The following is a 27,011-nucleotide window of genomic DNA, read 5'->3' on the forward strand; positions in this document are numbered from 1 at the left end:
ATTCCTTGCTCTGCATCTTTCCTCAAGGGGTATTGTCTTTTTTGTGGTCTAAATGCTGATTTTCGTGTAATAGTAACTGGTCCTGCTGTTTGAATAAGTCCTACATCTGATTTGCCTGCTGACCAAAGAATCTCTGGTATATCACACAAGGCTTTTTTTTTTTTTAAATAAGAACGCTAATCAGCTGTCTTCACTAGTTTGTAAGTGTACAGCTGGATGTGTCTGTGTTAGCCAATTCAGTTTCTGTTTTTGTATTCCCTGCTCTGATAATTTTAAATCAGTTTGTTTTTCCCATCTTGTTACTTTTTTTCCTAAGTCTGCCCATTTTATATTCTTATTTTTTGTTAAGCTGACATGCGGTAGTCGATTAGATTTGTACAGTGTCATGAATTTCTGAGGTAATGAACAGCTTACCACACTGTTTTCCTCAGTATCCCAATACAAGGTTCGTAATACTAATCTGTTAGCAGGATTTTTGAATAATTCTTGCTCATATTCTTTATTAGGTCCTGACATGCTACAGTAGTATAGAGTACAGTGTAACAAATGCTGTCAGTCAGTATCAAGGGAGGGGGCCTTACTGATGGCTACCTTTATCAGTTCCTCGGTTACTGCCCCTGGACCAGTCGTAACTAGGTCCTGGCTGTACCAGTAAAAAGTCTCACCCTCCGGTCGCACCACAAAATTATCCATTTGTCTTTGTGCCTCCATACCCTGCATAGTGGGAACTACCGCTATGCCAAATATCTGCATAAGATCTCTTTCCAGTAGGTTTACTGGACATTTTGCAGAAACTACAATTTTACTTTTTTGAGTCATACCTGAAACAGGGTCAGTTATTGCTATATCATGGGAGAGTGGCTCCCTATATAGCTGTCCGTTTGCTGCTTTTACTAATATATAATCAGGTGATTCGGAATATTCTGGTAACTTGGAGGGGTGTATTAAAGTCCGTGACGCTCCTGAGTCACACAGGAATTTTATTTCCCTCCCCTCCACTAGAAGTGTGACTTTCGGTTTTGTGTCTGCCAGATAGAGCTCCAAGCTCAGTAATGCCAAATCTAGAATTTCACTTTCTTCATCCTCTATATCTATTTGCACTTCCTCTATTCCTTTTGCTACGTTTACGTTTGTTCTTTGTTTGTTAGCCTTTCCTGATGGTGATTTTTCACTTTCATTACTATCATATAGTCAGTCCTCATCATCCTTGCTTTCTGCAGTCACCTTTTTATTCTGCCTGCAATCCCTCGCTAAATGTCCTTTCTTTCCGCACTTAAAGCACTCACCTTTTTTTTTTCTCTCTTCAAAATCTTCTGACCGTTTGTCAGATTGTCTGTTTTCCTGGGCATTTTTCTTACCCTTTTTACCGGACTGTACTACAAAAACCTCAGCTCCGTCTTCAGCAGTGAAGACTTGTGTCTTCTTTTTTTTTTTTTTACTATTAAAGTGTCTTTCAGCATGTCTAGCATATTCAAGTAAGGCTTGCAGCCTACTTGTTCAATGATCTATCATATGCTTCATAATGAAGCTACTGATAGGTGCAATGCAACCTTTCAAAAACGCATTTTTCAGTTGCTGTTCATACGAGGTATCATGTGTCTGATTTTCAGGAATAGCCATACCACTATGGTTATTGAAACATTTCAATATTTAACATAATACCCATCTACAGTTTCATTCTCTTGTTGTATGCATTGGTTAATGCAAGTCCAATCTGCTCTAGGTTTCCATTTTTCGTAAATTCGGTCTGTAAGACCTTTTACTCTGTTGTCTAGTTCTGCGTCACTATGTGGGAGTGGTTTAAGCTCTGCATTACGAGGATTTTAGGTGCCACAAATCATGTGCCAGTCTGGACCCACAATTTGTCTAACTACCTTTTCTACTTCTTCCCCATTCAAGTGGTGACTTAGTCTCATACCTTGTAAATCTTGTAAAAACTTTGTGTAATTGACTTTTGGATGGGGGATTCCCTCTGTAGCTTTCCGAATATTTTTCGGTGTCCATGGTCTGTACACTAGAAGAGTTGGGTCCTGCCCTTCCTGTCCTGCTTGAGGATTTGGTACCTCGATAAGTGGACAGATTTTTTCCTCATTTTTTTCTAGTGTGTTTTTCCCTATTTGATACAAGTCTGTGTCCCCAAGTGTTTTACGTGTCCGGGACCTAGTTTCAATAGGATCTCTAACAAATGGTTTTAGTGTCATTGTGACATCAGGATAACGTAGAGGTGGACCAGCTTGTCCACCTGCTTTATATCCTGAAAAAGGCATTGGAGGGGGCGGGAGAGGAGGAGCCGTCGCTATTACTATATTATTATCCTCTTTATCTAAAAATAACGTCTTAGCATTTTTAGTTTTCTGTTCCTTTCAGTTTACTTCCTCAATCCACCTGTGTGCCTGAGGAATGCCTAATCGTTGTTGTTTTTTTGCCTGACCTTCTGCGTCAGATTTAAGTTGTTTTAAGAGTTTAACTAATGAAATTTTATTCAATTTACCATCTAATTCGTATTTATTAACCCATTTTGTATAATACCTAACATTATCAGCCCGTTGTAATTGCATATATTTTGCATCTTCAGTTAGGGCCGGATCTCACGATGTTTTAGTGCACTGATTTCCCATATTAAAAGAAAATGTTACGTAACCCTTTTCACCACGTGGTATTTCAGTTCCTTACACAGTTTATCTAGAATGACTGCCTACCTTATTCTGTTTTCCTGATCTCTGACAAAATATACAGTAATTACCTTTTGTTCCTGATCTGTATAACAAATCTTCTGACAATAATATTTACTGCAACCTAGTCCCTGATCTAAAACAGAAAAAAGGCAAATATCTTCCTACCTGAGCCTCCTGAGTCGACCAGTTCGAGACCGCTCTTTGGCCGCAGATCAGAAAGTGGCCAGCCTCTCAAAACGACAGTTTAGTCGGAGGTCTTTTATATTTCAAGAAGAACTGTTTCGGTAGCTTCTCTTGCACAGTGTCCGACCACCGGTACACTCTGATCTGTAGCTGTCTGAGGGTTTCCGGTCCGAAGGACCAAACTGTTAAATAAAAATAAAGATTACAACACAGGAGGCTCAGATGCAAAAGTTTACTAGTGTACACCAGGAGGCAAAAAACGTACAAGTACAGAATTTTGTCTGACATGATACAGGAAGTATACAATTCTTATAGTTTCTACTTTCTAGTTTGTGCCCACCTTTCTGACGTGGTTAGTCATAGGGCACCTACATCACTATGGTTCACAACATCCTATTCATAAAGATTGCTGATGTTACATATTTTAAAAAAGTTTTCCCTTGGGAATAATATAGCCTTGCAAAGCACCTAGTCAGTTATAATGTCTTTTAGTAAATGTTACTCCTTTAAGGTTTCAGGCCTGCTTGAATACAATAGCTGGTTCAGTCTTGTAGTACACTTCTTTGTTCTTCTTGCAACATTCTCCCAACAGCTGCGTCTTATCTTGATAACATTTACAAGGCCAATTGTCCCAAAGGAAGAAAAAGAAGATTTTCAATGCTTTATACATTTAATTTCCTGACCCAGCAGATAATCATTAGTGAAAACATAAGCTTGCTGAGCTGGCTACTGCCAGGGTCAGAGTTCAAATACACTGCAGTTCCAAAGCTTCAAGCAATTACATGTAAAATCATTCTTATTGCCATATTAATAATAAAATAAAATGCATTATACACTATTTGCTTTTTAACTAGCACTTTATATATGTTCAAATACATATTTTTCTAACAGAGTGAAAGTGCAAGGTCTTCGGACCAAAATGGGCAGACAAAAGCATGTATGTGTCAAAGAGATGATGGCACTTGAAATGCTTTGAAATCCCAAAATATTTTCTGGGCTCCAGTACATCTGCAGGTTTTTACAGACAGCACCACAGTGATCTGATATTGCCCTGTTTATGTACCACATCTTACCTTCTTTGCAGACTTGCTATGATAGCCTGAGAGATAAAAACTTACCTCAATTGACACTTTAGGCATAATACTGAAATGGAAGTTCTGTCAACACCCAATATCATGCAGCTATTAAGTTCAGTACCCAGATGGTCAAAGAGTCTGGATGCAAACACATTATTTATTATAAAAATATGATGATACTAAATGTCTCAATATTGCGAGAAACAGATTCAAATATATGCACAGATACAAGCACTTTTATATTTTTAAAATAGAAAAAAAATGTACAAGGTTCAGAGCTTTTATAGCTGTGATAAAAGCCATACACATATTTTCAAGGTAAAAGGAGTAAACAGAAGCAGATGTGAGGATAGCTTAAAACATTTCTCATGGTATTATCTTGACATGCTTTGCGTTCACGTTCAGCAAGCTTATTTCCAACTATGTTCCATGCAAGTACATGCTCTGTAAAGTACAGGATACATAAATTTATTTCAAGGTTGTATGATTAGAAGAAACATTTACCCACCTGCTTGCTAGGCTGTAATAAACTCTTAACAAAAGTCAAGCTGTTCTTTGTATGAGAAAGTAATATGTAAAAACACTGCAGCAGTTTTAAGTTATAAGTTTTATAAAACGAGCATTAAAGAAATATATATATATATATATATATATATATATATATATATATATATATATATATATATATATATATATATCCACTACAGCTTCTCCACTTTGATGCTGTAAAGCATCACAGTCTAAAATTATTTTGAATTACATCATTGTCAAATATGTAAGCTCTGGGATGTTTTTGTTCAGGTATAACAACCACTGCATGTGTACTTTTTCCTCATAAAATAGTGTATTAGCAGATTCTTTTAATAGCAGAATGTATAAGAGGTATAAAAAGTATGATTATAACAAAAGTAATTAAACTTTGCATTATACTGGTACCAACATTTCCAAATATATTACCCAACCACCCAAACAAGCTCCAGCCAGACTCAGTTTAAGTCATATTAATGGCCAGTTCCATAAAGTCAGCCACCTGTTTTGTTCATCATGAATGTCTGAAACAAAAGTACAGCACCTTTTCTGATCAGATCGCAAACTCCACCCATTGAGGCTAGAACATAATTGAGGCTATTCAGTTTTCTAAGACGGTGTCTCGAACTTCAGCCCGTTATTTGCCATGCGAATGTGTTCAGATGTCTTATTAGCCATTTCATCTTCTGTAAGGGACAAGTGATTTACTTCTTGCGTAGTTCTCAGTATGTCATACTGTGGAAAAAAGAAAGCCACTGCTTGCTCAGCAAGGTGTATGGCCCTCTTATTAAGCAACCTTCCTGCAGATATAGAGAAAGAAAGAAAAATAATTGGCATTATCTGTCCTACATAACAACAACCAGACCAGTTTTGGGGTAACCAGGAGTAGGCAGAGTTTCCACAGATGTAGTAATGATTGTCCAGTATTCCCATGCCCTTTCCCCAGTCGTACCTCTTCAATCCAAGCTGTACCAATATAGTCTCTTCACAGGTGTTATTGCAACCACTGTAACCTGCCTCGCACAGTTCCTTCTCTGGCATAACTAGTGTAACCCTGTGTAGATGCAGCCAATTGGTAATATATTTTCTTAGTCCAGTCCATAATGTTATGCTAGATCTGATTATCATGAGCTATTTGCATTTCTAAACTAGTCTGTTGCATAGGGATAAGGTAGCATTAGAATGCCCCCCCCCACTTGGCATCATGGGGAACAAATCCAGACACCCAGCAGCTGGAAACATTTAGGTCAGTGGCATATTGATGCAGCATTCAAAGAAACAAGTTTTCTTTCATGTCAGTTGGAAACAGTAGAAGGAGGAGACTTAGTGGTGTCATCAGAAGGAGGTGTGATGCTGTTTCCAGTTGACTCAAGAGACATCAAGCAGATTTTCTTGCAGTGTAAAGCATGGACTCATTTTGGCATTCTAGCACATTTTACAGCAGTATGAGTAGTTAGGAGGATGAGATGAGGTCCCTCGCCATGGCTCCAGAGAAGATTTGTGTTGGAACACCTTACCATAGACCCAGTCACCTGGCCATAAGTCATGACAGGGAACTGTTACTGGTGGTAGAAGGGGCCTCCTTAGTGCAGTTATAAAAAGTCTGCAAGATAGAAACAAGTTTTGAACATAGTTCAGCAAAGCTGCATTTGTAAATACCAGTTCAGTTTCTCACTGGTGGAGAAGGTGGCATGTTGTTCATAAGGCAACGTATAAGAATTTCATGAGGTCTTAATTTACAAGTAGTGTTTACAGTTCTTTGCATACTCATAAGAGCCAGAGGCAAAGCATCTGGCCATTTTAGCCCTGTTTCACTACAAACTTTGCTAATTCTGATTTTAAGACTCTGGTTGGACCTTTCAACAACACCAGATGACTGAGGGTGATGGGGACAGTGTAACTGTAAAGAAATTTTTAACACAGAACACAATTTCTTAACAATTTCAGCAGTAAAAAAGTACCTCTATCTCAGGGTTCTCAAACTGAAACAACTACTGGAACTATATTGGGATAAGCAAACTCAGACAAGGGATACAATCTCTAAGACAAAAAAAATGTGTGCACTGTATCTGGAAAAGATGTATCACTTCCTTCATCTGTAATTATGCTGGTTTGAGGGGTGCTTAGCTCTAAGGGTCTTGAGTTTGGGAGCCCTGCTCTGTCTGAATTAATACTGCAGAAGGTGCGTTTTTTACAGGAGGTGCAATATTATATGACAAACAGATCTCTCAATTGTTTACATAATGGCTAACTATAGACTGAGAAAGAGGGGCAAACCAATCCTGCTGAATAAGATTAAGAAATCTATTCTTAACAGTGTGATTTGGTAAGTGGTACTCCCTTACCAACCAGAGTAGTATGACCAAAGGTGCTTCTACCCTGCCATCAAGGTGTCTCTGCACACTTTTTACAAGCCAGACTGATCCACCTTTTTCCTCAGCCTTTGAAGCTTCATTCTGTAAAGCAATCAGATCATTAAAATTGTAAGGATTGTCAGTTTTTGTTGATGCTTTCTGCAAAACAAAAAAAATTTGTAACAGTGACATCAAAACCAGTAGCTTGCTTGGCCGTATAGTCTGCTAAGTGATTACCTTTCGCAGTGACAGTCTCTCATTTTATATGAGCTTGCACTTTAACTACAGCTTAAGCCTTTGGTAATAGCAAAGCATCAATAAGTCTGTTACAAACTTTTCATTTTTTTATTTCGGTACCTGCTGATGTTAAAAATCCTCTCTGTCTCCCCAAAGTCATGGGCTACCCCGAACCCGTAATGGCTATCAGTATAAATATTCACAACTTTATTTTTAGCTGTTTTACAGACTTTGGTTAATGCATTCAATTCAGAGGTATTTCCTGATACAATACTGTATTTTCAGTACATATAGCAATGCCTGCAGTAAGATTTCTATTTCTTTCTCTCCCACATGATCCATCCACGAACAATTCCATTTCTGCATTGTCCTTTGGAGTATCTCTCAAATTGGGTCTAGGAGAAAGCACATGGTTAGTCACAAATATACGATCAGGCGGTTCACCATCTCCTGTCATAGGCAGGAGGGATGCCGGGTTCAATATCTGGCATCATCAGTGGTGATGGAAGGGTTAGACATAAGCAATAATTTATATTTAGTTAACCTGCAGCCAAAAGATGCTCTGGCTTAGATTTTCACAACAGTGCAGATACTGCATGGGGAACTGCAACTATAAGTTTGTGTCCTAGGATAAATGCTGCAGATTGTTCTGCTGTCATTGCCTCCAGGCAGCCCGGTAATCCTCTAGCCACTAGGTCAAACAATGAATTGTAATATGCAGTAGGTCTAAATGCATCACTGTGTTTTTGAATTAGTACCCTGCTGCATACTCCTCTACCCCCCTTTCATGACAGAACAAAGTGAAATGTTTCTTATAGTCTGTTAGTTCTAAGGCTGAAGGTTTAGCAAGGACTTTTTTTTAAGAAATTAAAAGTACTTTCATTTATTTCCAGGGCAACAGCTCTAGTGTGTCTTGTTTGAGAATATCAGACAAAGGTCCAGCAATTTTTGAGTAATTTGGTGCCTATTGCCTACAATATCCAGCCAAACCTACTAAAGGTTGCAGCTGCTTCAGAGTGTCAGGGGTGGGGGTGCCTTTATGATAGCTTCAACACGTGAAGGCAGGATATGTCGCTGTCTGTGTGATATGTGTCCTAAATACTTTACTTTGGGAACCACAATTGAAGATTTTTCTTTGATACTTTGTTCCTTTTTGCTAATTCAGTCAGTAAATGTATGGTGTCCTCCTGACAATGTGTTAATTTATCTGAAGCTGTAAGTAAATCATCTACAATGCAGATTTGCGCAGAAACCAGATTTCTTCAAGGTCCTGCTTTAAAATTTGCGAAAGGATTGCGGGACTATCAACAAACCCCTATGGCAATTGTAGCTACTTGTATTGAATTCCCTCATATGTGAAGGCAAGTAAATACTGGCTATCTGGATGAATAGGGCTGGGAAAAAAAGCTGAACATAAATCTACTACAGAAAAACAAGTAGCCCACTGTGTTATGCAACTCTGTATGGTTGCTGGATTTGGCAATACAGGGTATGAAGGGATGACAACCTGACTTGACTGCTCTTAAATCTTGTACAAACCTGCATGTGTCTCAGCCTGGCTTTTTAATAGGAAAATGGAGTATTACAGCAACTATGCATTTTTGCTATAATTCCTTCTGAAGCAGAGATTCAAATACACATTTGATTCCCTGTTCTGTCTCTGGTTTTAAAATATATTGTGCTATGCAAGGAAGTGGCCTTGTAGGATCCACACATTTTTACGGATATGGCAGATTTTAACAGACCTACTTCATTAGAATCTCTTGCCCACACAATGTAGGGACCTGCTGTAATAATCCATCATCTGCACTTGAACATGGCTGCTCTATTTTTTCCTCAATAACACTTAAGTATGGCAATCGCTTCTTCAGATTTGGCTAGTACATCTAAATAAATGCCATCAACAGTGCAAAAGATAATACATCCTAATTTACAAAGCAGATCCCTACCCATTAAGTTTACTAGAGCCGAAGTGCTTAATAGAAAGCCATGCTTATTTTCATTTCGTCCTAAAGAGACCTTGATAGGTTTAGAGACAGGAAAATAAGTGGGAGTATTAGTGACACCCACTGCTGACATATTTTCAGATGATACTGGAATTTTATCTTGGTCACTTATTTTCAGCACAGTTCAACACAGATCAATTTCACACAAGTGTCAGTCAGAAACGGAATATCTTTTTGTCCTTCTTTTAATTTAACACAATGTTCTTCATGATTTACTTGCATTAACACACTTATGTTTACCCCCACCCCGAGTCTTGTCAGTACATTCCTCCTGACACTTGTTGCCCCTCTGAGGGTGGGGATGGTAGAGAAACATTGGAAGAATTTTCATTTTGCCACTGCTGCATTTGCTGCTGTTGTTGCAGGTTAGGGCATTCTTTTTTCCAATGTCCCATTTCTCCACAGTTATGACAAGCCCCCCCCCCCCTCCCTACTTGATATTGTTGAACATTCATTGCTCTTCCTTTACCCTGTCTACCTCTGCCCCTGCCTCTACCCCTTCTTTCAAAACTCTCTGTTTGCAATTGCATGAGTTTGTCTTCTGTATCTATTCTGTTTTTATGTACTTGATTCATGTAGTGCTGTGAGTATTTTATTAACTTATCTATTTCTTCCTCCTGCCAGTTTACTCGGTTTTGCTGTACCAATGCCAGGACACTGGGTAAGAATCTGTGCACAAAAGCAGAATTCAAACCTGCTTTAGCATTTGTTATTGGATCTGCAATACCAGAATGTGCTGAAAATACTTCCCCAAATCTGCTAAAGTAATCCGCTTTTGTTTCTCCCTTACCTAGCTTACATGCAGTAATTTTATCCTAGTTTGGTTTAACAGGGAAGATTGTCAGACTTTCTTGTAAGAGCTTCTTTCTGACTTCTTTTAATGTCTTCTTCCTTTCAGAGGTTGAGTAATTTGGGTCTCCTGCTGGAGCCAATCTGGCTTTGTCTTTCAGTTTCTCATATACGTCAGGCAGGACTACAATTTTTAACTACCTTAAATCTTCTAAGGCTGGTTCATATATTTGAATAACAATGCTCAATTTATACTTACACTTTTGTGGGTCTTGCCTGATGTTAGGAAAAGTTTTAACTATATATGTAAATCAGTAAGTGCCCAAGGTCTGTGGAATAATGTCTGTGGAATAATGCCATAGTGCTATCTGGATGTGGTTTCTAAGGGGATATAGAGAATTATCAATTTGCTCTTCTTGCTTTGTAGCCTATCTTGACTTTTGGCAAGTAAAATTAACCTTTTTACCTAGATATTCTATCTCCTCATTTTGTGTGATGCTCATATCACCATCTGAGTCGGAGGACAAAGTTTTGGGGTGGACAGTGTGAGAAGGTTCGGGTTGGGATGAGACTGATGTTGAGTGTGCAGGTACAGGAGTGACATGTATAGATACACTTTTCCTTGGCGTTCTAGACTGACCTCTGTCTTGTTGGGATGAGTGGGAGACCTGATCATTTCTGCACTGAGAGAAGAAGAGTATCTAATCATCTTCCCCAGAAGCCCCCCCCCCCTCAGCTGCAGTATGGTCATTTGAAATGGCTGGATACAGAGGAGCAGGTGGTTCTTTATTGCACGGTTTCACAGTACTTTTCAGTTCTTTAACTTGTTGTTATAATTTGTCATTTCTATCTTTTAACCCCTTTACAGTGGAGTCCTTGTCTCTTTTAAAAGTTTCAATATACCAGTCATTATAACTATTCCACTCATCAGTTTTTATCTTATTACCCTCGTGTTCTAATTTTGCTCATAAAGGCAGTATTTTAGTTTTATCAAAAGTTCCATTGTCATGAAAGTACCAGTCTAAATTTGGTTTAGTTAGTTTACACCAGTATGGTATATAGGGACAAGATTTTGCCCCATATTTCCGGTACATATAATTGGCAGAAAGAATTTACAGATGGTTTGAAGATTTTTACTGCGTGATGTAACCATAGTATAAGATATGTTGCACTGTTTTATATTTTATCTTTTGTGTCTAGTACCACAGAATGCATTTAATCATACATACAGATTTATACAAAGTCAGGTATACACATCCATTACTTGCATGGCCCCTCCCTGCTATGCATTTATGACTGTAACCCAATTAAGTCCAAGTACTGAGCCCTTCCCATTCAGTGCATGTAGCATATGCTGTAATGAAACCTCACAATTGTGAATATAAACATATAGAATGCATTCATCAGTGCTGGAAATAATGTGCCAAAAATCCAAAGCTGCATTAACATTATCAAAATTCTCAGGAAACTGAGAGACAAAATGTAACTTAAAGGCACGTACTGAAATGAGTGCCCAGTATCTGTAAAAGAGAGCTCTGCCAGAAGCTTCAGTGATACTATTCAAATGAAGAAACCTTGGTTGAGACTGAGATCTGAGGCACCAACTGAAATGGAATATTTTTTAACACCTAATATCATACAGCTGTTAAGTTCGATATCCATCCGGTCTAATATTCTGAATGCAAACACATTGTGTATTAGAGCAGTAGGATGATATGGAATGTCTCAATATAGAGAGCGATTTAACTGTATACACATATACATGATGTTTTATATTTCCTAAAATAGGAGAAAAAAAACAAGAGTAAACAGATGCAGATTGAGCATAGGTTAAACATTTCTCATGCTCTTATCTTGACATGGTTTGTGTGTTAACGTTCAAGTTTATCTCCAGCCATGCAAGTACATGTTCCGTAAAGTACAGGATACATACATTTCTTTGAAGGTTGCATGATTAAAAGAAACATTTGCCACCTGCTTGCCAAGCTGCAATGAACACTAACAAAAGTCAAGCTGTTCTTTCTATGCGAAAGGAATATGTAAAAACACTGCAGCAGTTTTAAGCTAATTATAAAACAAGCATTAAAGAAATATGTATCCACTACAGTGCATTTTGTCAGAGCAAAAATTGTAGCAGACAAGCTCAGCAGACCAGGACAAACCTTCCTAAATGAAAACTGCAACTGGGGGTCTTCCAGGAATTTATTCAACTGTGGGAAACATCTCGGGTAGATCTGGTTGCCTCATCTCAGGACAAGCAGTTAAAGGAATTCTGCTCCAGGATTTCTTGTAAACAGGCCTGGAAGACTGATGCTTTTTCATCCCCATTGATGGGAATTCTAGTTTACACTTTTCCACACTTTCCTGTCATCTCCAGGGCTCTTCTGAATGTCCAGAAAGATTCCCTAAATATAGTGGGGGTGACTTCCTTTTGTCCCAGGCAACAGTGGTTCCCCCTTATTTTGAAACTGACCAAGGGCAATTACTGTACATTTCCCCATAGACTGGATTTATTCATGCAAGACAAGGTTGTTTGATGCACCCCATCCAGAGGGATGTTAGAATTTTGATAACTTGCATTTTCACAGTATGTGCAGCAGGTACTGAAGGAGGCTGAAAAAACTGGAACTATAAAATTTTGTATGTCTGAGAAGGAAAAGATTTTCTAGTTGGTGCCATTCCAAAGGCCAGAACCATTTTAAGACCCGACTGCTTGATTATTTGTGCAAGTTATTGCCCTCTGGCCTTTCCTACTCTACTTTCAGGATTCATCTGCCATACGTTTTTGCTTGTCTGGCTTTGGATCCCACCCTCCTCCTCCTTCCTATTTCCAAATCAAGTAGTTTTTGAAAGGGATTTTACATATCCTTCAACCTAGAAAACAGGTGACTTCTACTTGGGATCTGAATTTTGTGCTTCAGACGCTTACTGTTTTATTTGAACCAGCTTATCAAATTGAATTGAGGTTCTTAACATGGAAGACTGTTTTACTCTTTGCTTTGACTTCTGCTAGAAGAGTATCCAAGTTATAAGCTCTTATGATTAGTCAACCATACTTCATTTTCCACAAGGACAGAGTTTCTTTAAAAAACTAATCCTTTTTATGTCTAATCTATTAATCTACTTGTATTTCTTCCAAAAAACCCTAAGTCAGGGAGAAAGAATTCTTCATACTCTTGATGTCCACAAGCAGCTCAGATCCAACCTAGACAAAACTCAGTCATTTAAGATAGCCAGTCATCTGTTTGTCTCCTATGAAGGTAAGAGAATAGGACAATCAGTGTGAAAGCAGACTGTTTCTAGATGGTTCTCTCATGCTATTTCTTTTTGCTATTCTCACTATAACAAGTGACTTCCTGGCAGGGGTTAGGGCCCATTCAACCAGGGCTTTGGCTTCTTCTGTGGCTTTTTGGAAAGGGATGGATTCTAGAAATATTCTAGAGGCAACAACTTGGTGGTCTTGATATATGTTTACAAAGCACTATAAACTGGATTCTTTTTCCAGATCAAGAACAAGCTTTGCTAGAACCTTCTCCACGGGCTTCTAAAATTCTTGATTTACTTCCTCCTCCCTTTTTGGTTTTTAAGCTATTGTAACCTATCCAATTAGCTTAGGCAACTGCAACATCAATCTAATTGTGTTTATAGTACAGTTGTGTAAGTAAATGTATTATAACAATAGGGGTTCTAATAGATCACTGTTGCAGCAGCCATTTCCTCCCTCCAGCCCCCTACTTTTTTTTCACTGCCAGGGTATGGGTGTTTATACCATTATGTGTATAAGTCAATCTTGGTTTACATTTCTTAACATTCTTTTCTTTCTAGTTTGTCTCCCTTTTTGTCCCAGAAGGCTCTGAAGATTTTGGCATTCTAACTGCTTTTTATTTGGACTTCTGCTTGATAATCTGGCATTTAGACATATGAAAGATGCCCTTTAGTTTTGATAAACTGGTTGGTCATATCCTTGACAGAATGTGACCAGTAAGCTTAGGTACTGCAACAGTATTCTATTTGGGCATCCACTGTTGTGGTAAGTGTACTTACCCAACTGTGTTTTCCTTTTTGTGAGGAATATAGAGTTTATAGGAAGAGGATATTTACTTCACATAAGCTATACATACGGGGAGTGGATTACTTGGCTTATGTGATTTTATGCCATAGTGCTGTTTAATGATCAGTGTTGCTGCCTCACAATAAATGGTTGTCTGGTTTACTTCCAGAATAAGGATGCCTTTTGTGTCAGTTCAGCACATCTCCCCTTTGTCCATGTGTTTTTTTTTCATATACTGTGGTTTCCTTCCACATACTAAAGATATACTAATAGTTGTCGATCCTCTATCTTGCCCATATTTGTTATGCATGTGTGCATTTCCTTACAGATTTGCAGCGTTATTAGGACCTGACATTTCTGGCTATGAGGTTTGCATTTCTTTCACCTCTTGTACTTACCATCTTGTTTCTTCTATGCCCGGCCATCGGAACTTTAGTACAGTAAGCTATTTATATTTAGAGTCAGTTTATGATTCCTTTTGGACCTTCATTATGTGGAGCATGCTTCAATGGTAGAATTTTGACTTGAGGATATGATATTTACTCATTTGCAGTAGTCCGTTTTGTGAAAATTCTTCTAGACACTGTTTTAGCAATGCTAAGGGCATGTTCCATTGATCCTTTATATGATTTTATTTGTATTATTTCTAGGCTGTTGACAGTCTTTGCTATCACTAGGACCATGTTAATAGGGCCAATGCAGGCCCTTTAGAAACTATTCTGAGCTTATTGGACTTGTAGGATCTTGTTAAGGGGTCTAATGCAGGGTCTTCTCAGTCATGTACCTTGCTAAAACCTTGTTTAGAGGTCTGATGCAGGGTTTTCTGAGCCAGTGTCCTTGGTCACCATCCAAGTCTAGGGCTTCTCTGTGTATGCTCGAGGTACATTTGTGACAAAAGTATTTGCTCATTTCTGACCTTAGGCTTATTCAGTCCAGTCTGATTCAGCCCTGATATTTCCTCAAGACAAGTTCATCACTGAGGAGACCAACATCAGGATGCCCTTGTCTTCAGAGCCAAGCACCCTGATCTCGTAATTTGGATAAAATACATGGCAGTTTCACATACTTCTCAGCTGTGCCTTTTTTGCTGAAGGTAGATGTAAAAGATCCTACTGCACCTATCAAAAAGAATGCGGAAGTTACCTAATGCCATGACCAAATTTCCTGTTGTAGTATAAATAGAACCTTAGGTCTCTTTCCTGAAAAGGGGCCACAAGCCTAGTGGGATTAACCCAGTCAACAAAGGGTAAATAAATAAACTAAAGATTTTGCCTCCTATATTTGTCTTGTCCTTCATTAAAAAAAAAAAAAAAAAAAAAAAAACTTTTGATTTTCAATTACTGAGGGATGTAGTGTGTCAGTAAGGCCAGACTTTAGAATTTAATACTTTTGTTCAAAAAATGCATGTGGATGCAAAAGCTGTTGTTCTGCTGACGTTTTATGTGCATTAGAGCAATATTTAAAACTGTCCCTGTTTTTTAGCCTTTGTAGCCTTTCTGCTCCCATTATTTTTTGGCTTTGTCCAGAATTCTTGAGCTAAGAAATTGAGCTGTATACAATTTTATGTTTTTTATGTTTCATTCTTCCGGACTCTGTTTTCAGACTTCAGCTCATTAACTGTTCCTTATGTTTAGGACCTGTACTACCTAAGTCATGTTTCAGTACTGCAGCTACTTTGTGTTTTGTCACAGTGCTGCTCAGAGCAGTGTCATGCTGTGTTTTATATACCTTTTCAGAGTTATAGTTAAAACAAACAAAAAAAAAAGTGGGAAAATTTTACAAACTATGAAGAGAAAAGCACACCTTGCCTAACAGCATTTCAAGCACCTTCTTCTCACTACTTCTCTTCCCTTTCATGTACTAAAGCAGTACAGAATATCCTTCAGAATAGAGAGAAGATTTTCTACCCTTCTGTATAATCCTTCTTTGTGTAATATAGACTTTATCTAGTTTGCCTCCTCATTTGTGAGACCTCTTAGAGGTAGAGTTTCTTGTTATCATATTTATCTCTTCTCCCTAAATACTGTCTGGTGACTCCTGTATCCTTATCCCTTGATCCTTTTTGTGAGCATGTATTTATTAGTCCATTAGTGATGCTCCTGTTTTTCTCTGTGTGGTTTTAAAATGGTGCTGTGCCCAAAAACTTACTTTATCCCTGCATCATTCCCATCTACTGGTGTCATTCAGTAGTCACTATGTTTTCTATTCAGAACAGCTGCTCAGACATTTTATAGTCTATATCGCTGATTTTCTGGTAAGCACTCAGCCTAACAATATCAGTGATGTGAAGACCTTCTGGTGTGATATTTTTTTCCAAGGCCTTATGCATTGGGGTCTTTTTGCTGCCGTTAGTCATGGCTGTAGACTTCTGCGAGGAGACGTTGTTACTCTTTCTTTATCTAGTGTACTGTGAGGAGACGTTGTTAGTCTTTCTTTATCTAGTGTACTGCTGGGTATATTCATTATTTAGCATGTGCACTCACAGCTGCTTCAGAGATCATCTGCAGGCCTTCTCATGGAGAGTCCCTCTCCTAAATGACATTTACACTTGTTGACTTTGGGCACATTTTAATATTCTAACCATCCTCTTCTTTAACCCAAGTGTAGAGTGTTCCTTGGTAGTATAGGCAGATTCTTAATCTAGGAAGATGCTTTACTTTGTAAGATCTCAACTCATTTTTTTCTGAAAACTAATCTTTTTTATCTGTACTCCAAATTCTTTTTTATGACTGTTGGAATGTTGTGCTTGGCTGTGGTGTATATCTTTGTCCCACATGCACTGTAATACCCTCCTTGCATGATCGTGTCTGACAATTTCTCTTCAGACCTTTTTAATGCAGTACCCGGTTGTGGTAGATGACTTTGTACCACACATTTCTCACAGCCTGCTTGAATGAGCCAAGTGACATTTTCTACTCGAGAGTCCTTGGAACTTTTTGCCCTTTGGATACCAGGTCCTTTCAGTCCATGGTTATCTTCTTCTCCTATCAGTTGGTTATTAATTGCTGCAGCATTTCTAAGTCAGTTCCAGGTGCTGAGCCTTTGGTATTATTTCCTACTAATGTCTGTCTCTGTTGCACCACCTGCACCTGTACCCAGCTCAGACTTCATCACAACTTTCATGTCCCTTTGGAAAGACTGTAATCTTGGTCTCCTTATTCTTAGAACAGCCTCCCACAGCTATAGTACTGTTACTGAATCCTGAGATATTATATGCTTTTTATTGCCACTTTTCAGTATGTGTCTGCAACTTCATTGGATCGTAGGAGGTTACTAGGCTGTTGGCCCTAAGGACCTTATAACCCTAGCCAAGAGTTTAGCCCATGTTTAGACAAATCAGCACCCAGTGCCCCTGTCCAACAGGGACAGGGGTAGAATCCCAGGGGTATATTTTCTGTTTCCTATCCACTTATCCAGGTTGCAGTTAAAAAGGGGTAAAGAGGTACTCTGCTTGACGTGGAGAGGGAGTCTGTTCCATAGATGGGGGAGTCTCTGGGACACAAATCTGTCCCGCCAACAAGTCTTATTGATGTCAAAGACCAGGTTAAGCCACACATGTGAGTTACTTGAGTGGAGCTGGACTTGCGGATATGCAGCAGACCCATCAAGGTGGGGTCCGTGATCACCTTGTATGCTAGACAGAAGTCACATCTGAGGAGTCTGTATGAAAGTAAGTAGAGGGATAGGGCTTTTAGCCTATTTGAGGCCCTGGATTCTCCTGGTGAGGAACCTCTGTGGTCTCTCCAGCTGCTGCATGTGCGTTGCGAGGTACATGGCAAAAGGGGTGTTGTACTCAATAATGGGCCTTATAAGGGACGAATACAGGGATGCTATGACCTCTTTGCCCCAGGATGAGATACCCTTACTTATGAGGTGGGCCATGTAGAAGGCTTTTTCCATACAATGGAAGCAACATGGTGGTCAAAAGTCAGGTTGCTATCAACCTGGGTGCCCAAATCCCTCACGACTGATTGCAAGCTTAGGATGTTGTTATTAATGTGACAGTTTGTGGGGATGTTACTCTCCCCAAAGGAGATGATGATGCATTTTTTGGTATTCAGCTTGAGGCCATGTTTCAGTCACCAGTCATTTGTCTGATTGAGACCCTCTTGGAGGATGTCCAAAGTCCACATCACTAGGGGAACTGATGACAGCATCCAGCTTGCAGTCATCTGTAAACTTGGTCAGCCATAGCCCACTGGTTTTGGCTTGCACCTCAGAAAAGTATATCCCAAATAAGGTGGCCCCAAGACCAAACCCTGGGATACACAGCTTGTTATGTGTCTACTGCTTGAGGTGGCTTCCTCTATTTTGACTAGATGGGTTCTATCATTTGAGCCAATTTGCTACCCATCTGGTAACATATGGATTGATGCCTAGTTGAGAGAGTTTATCTATTATGCCAGAGTGGGGAATAGTGTCAAAGGGTATGGCCAGGTCAAGGTAGGTGGTGTGCACAATCTTCACCTCGTCCATGGCTTTCATGACTCTCTCAAAGAAGTCAACAAAATTTAGTAGACATGACCTCCCCTTGATGAAGCCAGACTGTGTGTGATCAAGTGTTTGGAGTTAGCCAATGTCCTTGTTCATGGGTGTGTACTAGCCTAATGGCCCTGGAGCCTTTACAAGCCTAGCCCATAGGATTACCTTGGCATCGTGCCACCTGACATTAGTTCCCACTGCCTCTGTCGAGTAGAGCCACTGGAGTGATCCCCGGGCTGAATTTTCTATTTTCCATCCACTCATCAAGATTTCTCTAGAAGAGAGCCAGTGAGGTGCTCTGTTTGACATGTGTGGGAAGTCTATTCCATAGTATGGCCAGTTTCTGGTTTTTGAACCTGTCCCTCCAACATGTCCTGTTGATTGTGGTAGTGAGGTTGAGGTTTCTGGTGCATGTGGTGTGGAGGGATTGGGATTTCTTTAGATGTAGCATTTCTAACCGAGCTGGGTCAGACATGGCTTTGTAAGTCAAGTAGAGATCGCCTCTAAGTAGGTGATATGAGACAGAGAGTAGTTGGATTTTTTTGAGTCTGTCCATATAGGACAGCTGTTTGAGGCACAGGATCATCTTTGTGAGGTACTTTTGTGACTTCTCCAGTTGTTGCAGGTGTCTAGTGAGATACATGCCAAATGGGGCATTGTACTCAATGATTGGCCTAATGAGGGAAGAGTAGAGGGAGACAATGACTTCTTTCTTCCTGGATGCAAAACCCTTAATAATAAGATGTGCCACATAAAAGGACTTTCTGACCACAGTGGCAATGTGGTGGTCAAAAGAGAGGTTGCTATCAACCCGTGTTCCCAGATCTCTTATAACGTCTTTTGTGTTCAGTGGACTACCATGATGTGGTAATTCATGGGAACCGAGTTTTTCCCAAAGGGGATGATGACACATTTTTTGGCATTGAGCTTGAGGCCATGGTTCTGACAGCAGTCATTGGTCTCAGTGAGGCCTCTCTGCAGGATGTCAGCATCACATGGGGAGTTAATAATAGCTCCCAACTTGCAATCATCTGTGAACTTTGTCAGCCAGAGTCCCTTCGTGTTGGCCTGGACTTCAGAGAAGTAGATACCAAACAGGAGAGGACCCAGGACTGAACCATGTAGGACTTCACTTGTGACTGGTCGGCAGTCGGACTTGGAGTCAGCCACTTTCACACTGTGGGTTCTATCTGTGAGCCAGTTTGCAAGCCACCTAGTGATATAGGGGTTGATGCCTAGCTTAGTGAGTTTTTCTATGATTCCTGAGTGGGGATATTATCAAAGGCTTTGGCCAGATTAAGGTAGGCTGTATGAACCACCTTCTCTTCATCCACAGCTCTGGTGACTGACTCAAAGAAGTCGACCAGGTTGAGCAGGCATGATCTACCCTTCAGAAAACCAAACTTTGTAGGATCCAGAGTTTGGAGATTCCCTAGATCCTCATGGATCTTGTAGCTGTAGTCGCTAAGTGAACATCTTCAGTACCTTAATTGTCTCACTTCCAGTTGTCTCTTAAGAGGGTGTTTTGTCCTGAAGTTCATCCTTTGCTGTCCCCTCTGGAGTCCTAAATAGCTTAGGACTCTGTTCTACAGGTTAAGGATATGAAGCTCCCAGCATCACATGTGAAAGTTATGTATGTATTTACTATAATTGTAGGTCTGCAGTGGCTGTTTCATATCTTTTGCCATTGCCTTCCTCCTTCCCCTGTTGTTTGAGCCGTTCATGTTTTCTTGTTTTCTATTGCCCCTTTGTGGGTTTCAAAGTCCTGAAGATTGAGTCCTCAGGCATTGTGCATTCTGGGTAAAGAGGAGGGCCTAGAGTGACATAGGAAATATTTATAAGCCAGGCCAACTAATAACCTGCCAGTCTTATTCCTTTAGGTGAAGAATATGATATTGCCAAAGTAGATCAGTCATTACACCATGTGTGTAACTTTCATTTTGTTGCTGCCTTTGGAGTTAAGGCTCATGTAAATACTTTCATTGCATTATATTGGATGTGATTAGTTATATATCAGCGTAAGTAATTAGGACAGATAGCTTAACTAAGAAGGGTTGTTTACATACCAGAGTTCGACTTTTCCCATGGGGAATATTAACTCCACGAAAAAAGAGAACATGGAAAAACACACACATATAAGAAAGCCTCACAATTGCATATCTCAGTACATAACTAGTGTAGGACCTGCAGTGTTTCTTCACAAGGAGGATGCTGCAGCTTTTTCAACTTCTGACTAGAGACGGTGTACAAATAAAGTGGGTTACCCAAATTTTATTATTTACTGTTGCAGCGACCCCTCTTTAAAATTGCACTGTTGTGGTAAGTACTGTTTTATGCAACTGTATTTTTCACTTCTAAATTCGGTAGGGGTCATGTTTTCTTTTAAAGTTTAGGGTAACTGTTTTGAGAGCTCTTTATCCCTTATGGGTTATTGCATTAATGCATTCAAAGTGAATATCAGAGCATGAAAGAACTTTGAGCCATGTTTTTTTTTTTTTTAATTTTGAAGTAATTGTTGCACTTTTAAAATTGTAAAACAGTAACTGTTTAAAATATCAGGACTCTGTAGACTAAGTCCTGAAACACGTAGACTGAATGGGCAACAAAAGCAGACTTGCATATACTAAGTCCGAGATGACCATTTTTAGGAATAGTCCCTTTTCTCTGAGACATAGCGATCTTGGAGTATGCCAAAATATGACTTGAAATTATCAGATGGGCCACTGTAATGGTTTGTTGCATCCTTTTTGTTTTTGAATTACATTGCATTGTTTATATTCATATCAGTCACTTCATAACTCATTACATTAATTTTACAGTATTGGCTATTGCCCTGCCGTCATACTGCTTTATAGTTCATGTTTTTATAGCATTTTTGTCTTTAAAAGTAAAGAAAAAAGTTATGTGGTTGTGATTTGTAAGGTCTGCGTCATTTCACCACAGAACTGCACACTGAGTCTCCAGTCAATAAAATTCTGTCATAAAACATAGGAGCAACTGGTACTGTAAAAAAAAAGTCACACCCCTTCCCTCCATAATTAAATGGTCTTACAATGTAACATCCCATTCGATTGAATGGCCTATCAAGCAATGTCTTACATCAGTGAAAACATATTGCTGAACTGGTAGGCCCTGAAATGGGTCGAAAAAATGACTTGGACCCCATTTGTATTACAATGCCTCTGCTACCACCCATATACGTAAACACACACACTCTCAGAGAAATAGCTATTGTACAAGGAAGCCAGATTTATTAGAACTATATTGTAGATACTCTAGGTAATAAGTTATTCTGCTTCGAATATGCTGTTACCTTGACAGCAGACTACCTTTTTTTCTGATTATTGAGCTAACTACTACCATTATATCACTCTGCAGTAGAAAGGCACTGCTGTATTACAAAATATAAAGTAGGACAGTCAATATTAGCTGACATGTTGGCATGGGATGTCATTTACTGTAGTATTGTTCGACATACTGCTCTGAATAAACTCCATTTTAACTTGTTCTGTGTTGTGATATTATGTACTGAGGATAGCCATTTACTGTTTAAAGCAGTAGCTGAATTGATGTAAGTAAATGGATAAGGTGGCATTGACTACAGAAGGTTTCTTTATGTAATTTGCAGTCAGACAGGATTGCGTATATTCCTTGATATCATTGAACACCATAATTGAAGCATTGGAGCTTTAGCATTTTTGCAAATTAGTTTGACTCGTACTACTGTGAACCCTCTAGAGAAAACAGTGTTGCTCTAGATGCTTTCCCATTTTTTTGACCCACAAATTGTAGACGTCAGTATGTTTATCTTGCAGAAAAAAAGTGTGATTTTATTTTCTCATGGCTAAAGATTATAATTTAAAATGTATAATAGTTTCTTTACAACAGAGCTTAACATGTTTTTTCCTCCCTTAACAGATAATTTTATCCAGAAAACCAAACAAAGATATAATAATCCAAGGTCTCTTTCTACAAAATTAAACCTCTCTGAAATGCAGACAGAAATCAAGCTGAGACCACCTCATCAGATTTGTGCATCTGAGCTGGGAACTGTAAATGGGTTTACTAATTCATCGGTTTCCAAGTACAAAGAAATTGGTAAGCTTTTCTGATCGGCACGTATTCACCTACTGTTAGGAGAACAATAAATGTGTGCTATTTGAAATTGGTCAAAGCTGTCGATTTAGAGCGACACAAGTTATGCAGATGATCTTTGACTGAGACTGAAATTAAACTGACTTTTTTCCTTTAATTTTCATGGATATGTTTTTCTCCTATCAGTTTTTTTTCTACTGGTGTTTCCATGGAACCAGTTATTTGAGTAATCTGGTGTTTTGTGCCCATACAAAGCTCTGAAAATGGGTTTAAAAACAGTTGTTATTCCATGTTCTGTAGAAAATGTTGCAGAATAAAAAGTTCACTGCTCTTCTCTCATAAGGAGAATACTGCTGTAAAAACAGGGCAGCACAACACTTATTGACACAATTTATTTTATTTATTTATTTTGCGGTTTGTTTGCCAGGATAGTCCATTGGGCCACATTGAGCTTGTTTTCAATGGAGTCCTGGGGAGAAAAGCTCCAGAAAAAATACAAGTTAAAAAAATGACAACATAGCACATAAGAGTGAGTTAAAGGAGTAAAACCAACATATAAGTAATACAGAAATTAACATATTGGTATGCACAAATTAATACAGTGTGCACAGTGGTAATGCAATAATAGAGTATATACATAAAATCAAAGTTCTTAAAAGATGCTACTAACTTATACAATAATTACTAGACTGTTGATATTCTACAGTTGTTAAAAAAGGAACAGAAAAAGTTGTATTGATTCCTACAATTTGTTCTAAAAGAGAAACTATAAGATGTTATAATGATGGAAGGTTATGCAGGATGAGAGCAAGAGCATTCCCATTGTGAGTTTAGGTGTGATTGAAGTAAGGTTTTGAAAGAAGAGAGGCAGCTAGTGGCACAGATGGGAGGAGGGAGAGAATTCCAGTATCGAGCAAGAGAGAAGGACATTAATTGTTTGCCTGGAGGTCGGGCAGGTTTAAGTAGCTCCATTAGGTTTTGTGAGTTTGATCTAAGGAGTCTGTCAGGTTGATGCATTTTAAAGGTGGTGGCAAGAGAGGGACAGACAGAGGGATTGAAAATAATTTTGTGAGCTTGGACAACTTGAATATAGGTGAGGTAATTGGGCAGTTCGAGCCAGTTCAGTTGATGTAAGGAAGTGCAGAGGTGGGAGGTAGATCTATGGCTAGTTGCAAATTTGGCTATTTTATTGTAGCAGTAGAGTTTTGACTTGAGGGAGGATTGCAGGTTAGTAATGATAGACGCACCATATAGGAGGCATGGAATGAGGTATGAATTAGCAAGGGTGAGCCTGGTGGGGAGGGTGAGATGTAGCGATTGTGGCGGTAGAGCATCCCAATTTTCTGGTGAGGTTTTTTTTTTATATTTACTTGTAGATGGTTGTCGAACTTTAACTGATCATCAACAAGGACTCCTAGTAGTTTATCATTGGAGACTATTTCGAGGGGAGTATTATTCTGACTAGTGTTAGAGAATGAGTTTTTATCTACGTTGGTGGTTTTGGAAGCGGTAAATATCATGAGTTTTGTTTTAGTTGCATTGAGTGCAAGATGGTTGTCTTGCATCTACTTCTCAGTGGAAGAGAAAGCTTCTTGGCTTATTTTTGTTAAAGTGGAGATAGAGGGGGAAGAGCATATTATTGTTGAGCCGTCAGCATATTAGACTAGTTTGGCGTTGGGGATGGCTAGGTAGAAGTCATTTATGAGTATATTGAATAGAAGGGGGGCCCTAGATTTGAACCCTGGCGGACACCTGTGGGAGTATTAAGGAAAGGACTTTATCCATCTAACTGCTTGTTGGCTATTTGTGAGGTAGCTAGTGAACCATTTGACAGAGGAGTGGGATAGATTTAATTTGGAAAGCTTAGTAAGGAGAAGGTTATGAGAGATAGTGTCAAATGCCTTAGATAGGTCTAAGAGGAGAGTGGAGACGATATGGCCAGAGTTGCGGGCCTTGTTAACAGTTTCAAGGAAGGAGAGGAGAGCTGTAGTAGTACTATGGCCGGGTCTGAAACCATGCTGTGTTGGAGTTTGAAGGTGATTCTTTGTGAGATAGGGTAAAAGTTGTAGATGGATGCATTTTTTGAGAAGTTTGGAAATGCGGGATAGGATAGCAATGGGTCGAACGTTTGGAATATCGTTGCTGTTGCCACCTTTATGAAGTGGAATAATGAAGGCTTTTTTCCAGAGTTGAGGAATGTGGCATTCAGAAATAGACCGATTTATAAGAATTCAGATGGGCAGAGCGATGCCATCTGTGGCTACTTTTAGGAAGTAGGGTGGTATTTCATCAGGGGCATTGGAACCAGGTTTCAATTTTAGAAGAAGTTTTTTTTTTTTTTTTTTATGGTTGTTATGGGGATAGCAGTAATGGAAAAGGAAGGGGGTTGGGAGCAGGAGGTGAGGGGGGAGGAAGGCATAGATACGGGTGAGAAAGGTGAAGTAGAGTGGTTAGTGAAGGATGATGATAGTTTACCTAAGGAATCGATGAAAAAGGCGTTGAACTGGGTGGCTAATTCCAAGTCAGAGGCATTTGGATCAGGGCAAGGGTTTTCTTTTTTCCCAGGATTGAGGAGAGAAGAGATGCCATTCCAAACGTTTTGGGGGTTCATGCTATGATTGGTTTGAAGTGTTGAGAGGTAGGCTTTTCGGTCTAAGATGATAAGTGTTTTACTTTGTTATGAAGTGTTCTGTATTCATTAAGAGTGGTGATGTTTTTATTTTTATGGTAACGTTTCCAGGCTTTATCACGGAGTCGCATAGTAACTAAGGTATTTTTGGTTAACCAAGGCACAGCTTTACTTCTGATGCGTTTTGTTTTCAGAGGGGCAAAGGAGTTGCGCAAGTTAGGAAAGTTGAGTTAAAGTAGGTTGCGGCATCTTCTAAGGGAAGGGTGTTTAGTGGGTTCCAGTTTGTTCATTTTAGTGCATTTGAGAATGTGCTGGGATTGAAGTTTTTTTAGGCACCAGGTGGAGGCATAGGTGTGAGTTAGTTGAATGTTCTAACCACTACAGTTGTACAGGGATTATTTAGTTGTATAATATGGTTGCACTTCAGACTGTTACTGTCATAATAATCACCACAGTACAAAGCTAAGGAATCCAACCATCTTGTATAAAAATGATTTTATTAAATGAGCAAAGTTTTCAAGTCCTATAAACTCTTTTTCACTGCATAAAATTAATCAGTAGTATCACTTCCCGCACATGCAAATTTATATCAAAACTGCCAGCCTATCATAAAGAATCTACACATCACATGATAACTATCTAAAAGCGTTCGTTACACTTAAAATACATAAATATATATATATATATATATAGAGAGAGAGAGAGAGAGTCACTTAAGAATCTCAAACTTCTGAAACATTGAATGTCATATGATTGAGACCATATGATCAATGTTTCAGAATATCGAAATTCCGAAACAAATCCAACAAAAAAAAAAAAACAGCTTAAACATACCCACCACACCCTCGCTACTTAAATATACCAACTCCGAGATCGCATTACAGCGAGGAAAAGGGAAATCTCCCGTTCAGTGCTGTATGCAGATCTCCATTCAGAATATCGAAAATCTGAAACCTCAGTCATATGGTCTCAACCATATGAATGTCGAGAATCTGAAGGGAACCCATGTATATATATATACATATATATATATATATATATATACATATATATATATATATATATATATATATATATATATATATATACACATATATACAGAGAAAGAGAGAGAGAGAGATGTATCCCAGAATTATATATGTGCAGATATTAAAATTAAGCAATAAGTAGAATAAATAATAACTGCATAAATAGGTCGATAAATAAATGAATGAACATAGCCCAGGTTAAATTTTATAAATAACCTTGCTTAAGTTTTAAAATTGGTTTAACACTATTCCTGGTGTTCAGTCCTGGCAATACATCGCCCCTAAAATAATTAATGCATTTATATTCGACTAATTCAGTTTTATTCAATAAGTCACCTCCACAATTGTTTATAAAAACCTTCTGAAGAACTCTAAACTTAAATTTATGTTCACTACACATCGATATAATATGTTTACTTAATGCATTTGTGTCTGCACCTCTGCAGATATCAGATAAGTGAGATCCTATTCTTTCTTTTAACTTTCGATTATTTTTTTCTGTATAGAAACAATCTCATTCCATGCAATTAGCAAAATATATTACATTCTCTGTGTGACATGTAGCAAATACATTAAATATACATTTCTGTTTGCTAATAGGATGTTTTTCTTTTGGCTTTTCCTGGTTAGGGGATGCCACAGCGGAGCTCTCGTCCACTAATGATTGGCTGTAGATTTTTTTTACAGGTGCCAGCTCGACGCCCAACCTTCAAAGAAGGCATGCCCATTCTACGCATGTCTTTCGAACGCCACTCGACCGTGGGGAGGACATGCAGACTCCACACAGAAGGCACTCCAGCCGAGAATCGAATGGGAGAACCTCTTATTGTGAGGCAACAATGCTACAACTGCACCACCATGGCTTAATTGCCTAGATT

General features: G+C 38.9%; 1 protein-coding gene across 2 annotated transcripts in view; it reads left to right on the plus strand.

Moving 5' to 3' along the window:
• Positions 1-27,011, plus strand: part of SEC22A (SEC22 homolog A, vesicle trafficking protein) — a 594,497-nt gene that overhangs the window by 395,325 nt on the left and 172,161 nt on the right. For both annotated transcript variants that reach the window (XM_044074913.1, XM_044074912.1), the window contains exon 4: positions 22,300-22,479. In XM_044074913.1, the coding sequence (XP_043930848.1) occupies positions 22,300-22,479 (180 nt within the window). The remainder of the gene's footprint in view (positions 1-22,299; positions 22,480-27,011) is intronic.

The sequence above is a fragment of the Protopterus annectens genome, chromosome 6.part0, assembly GCF_019279795.1.
Source record: "Protopterus annectens isolate FY-2018-M chromosome 6.part0, PAN1.0, whole genome shotgun sequence".
Classification (NCBI taxonomy): domain Eukaryota; kingdom Metazoa; phylum Chordata; order Ceratodontiformes; family Protopteridae; genus Protopterus; species Protopterus annectens.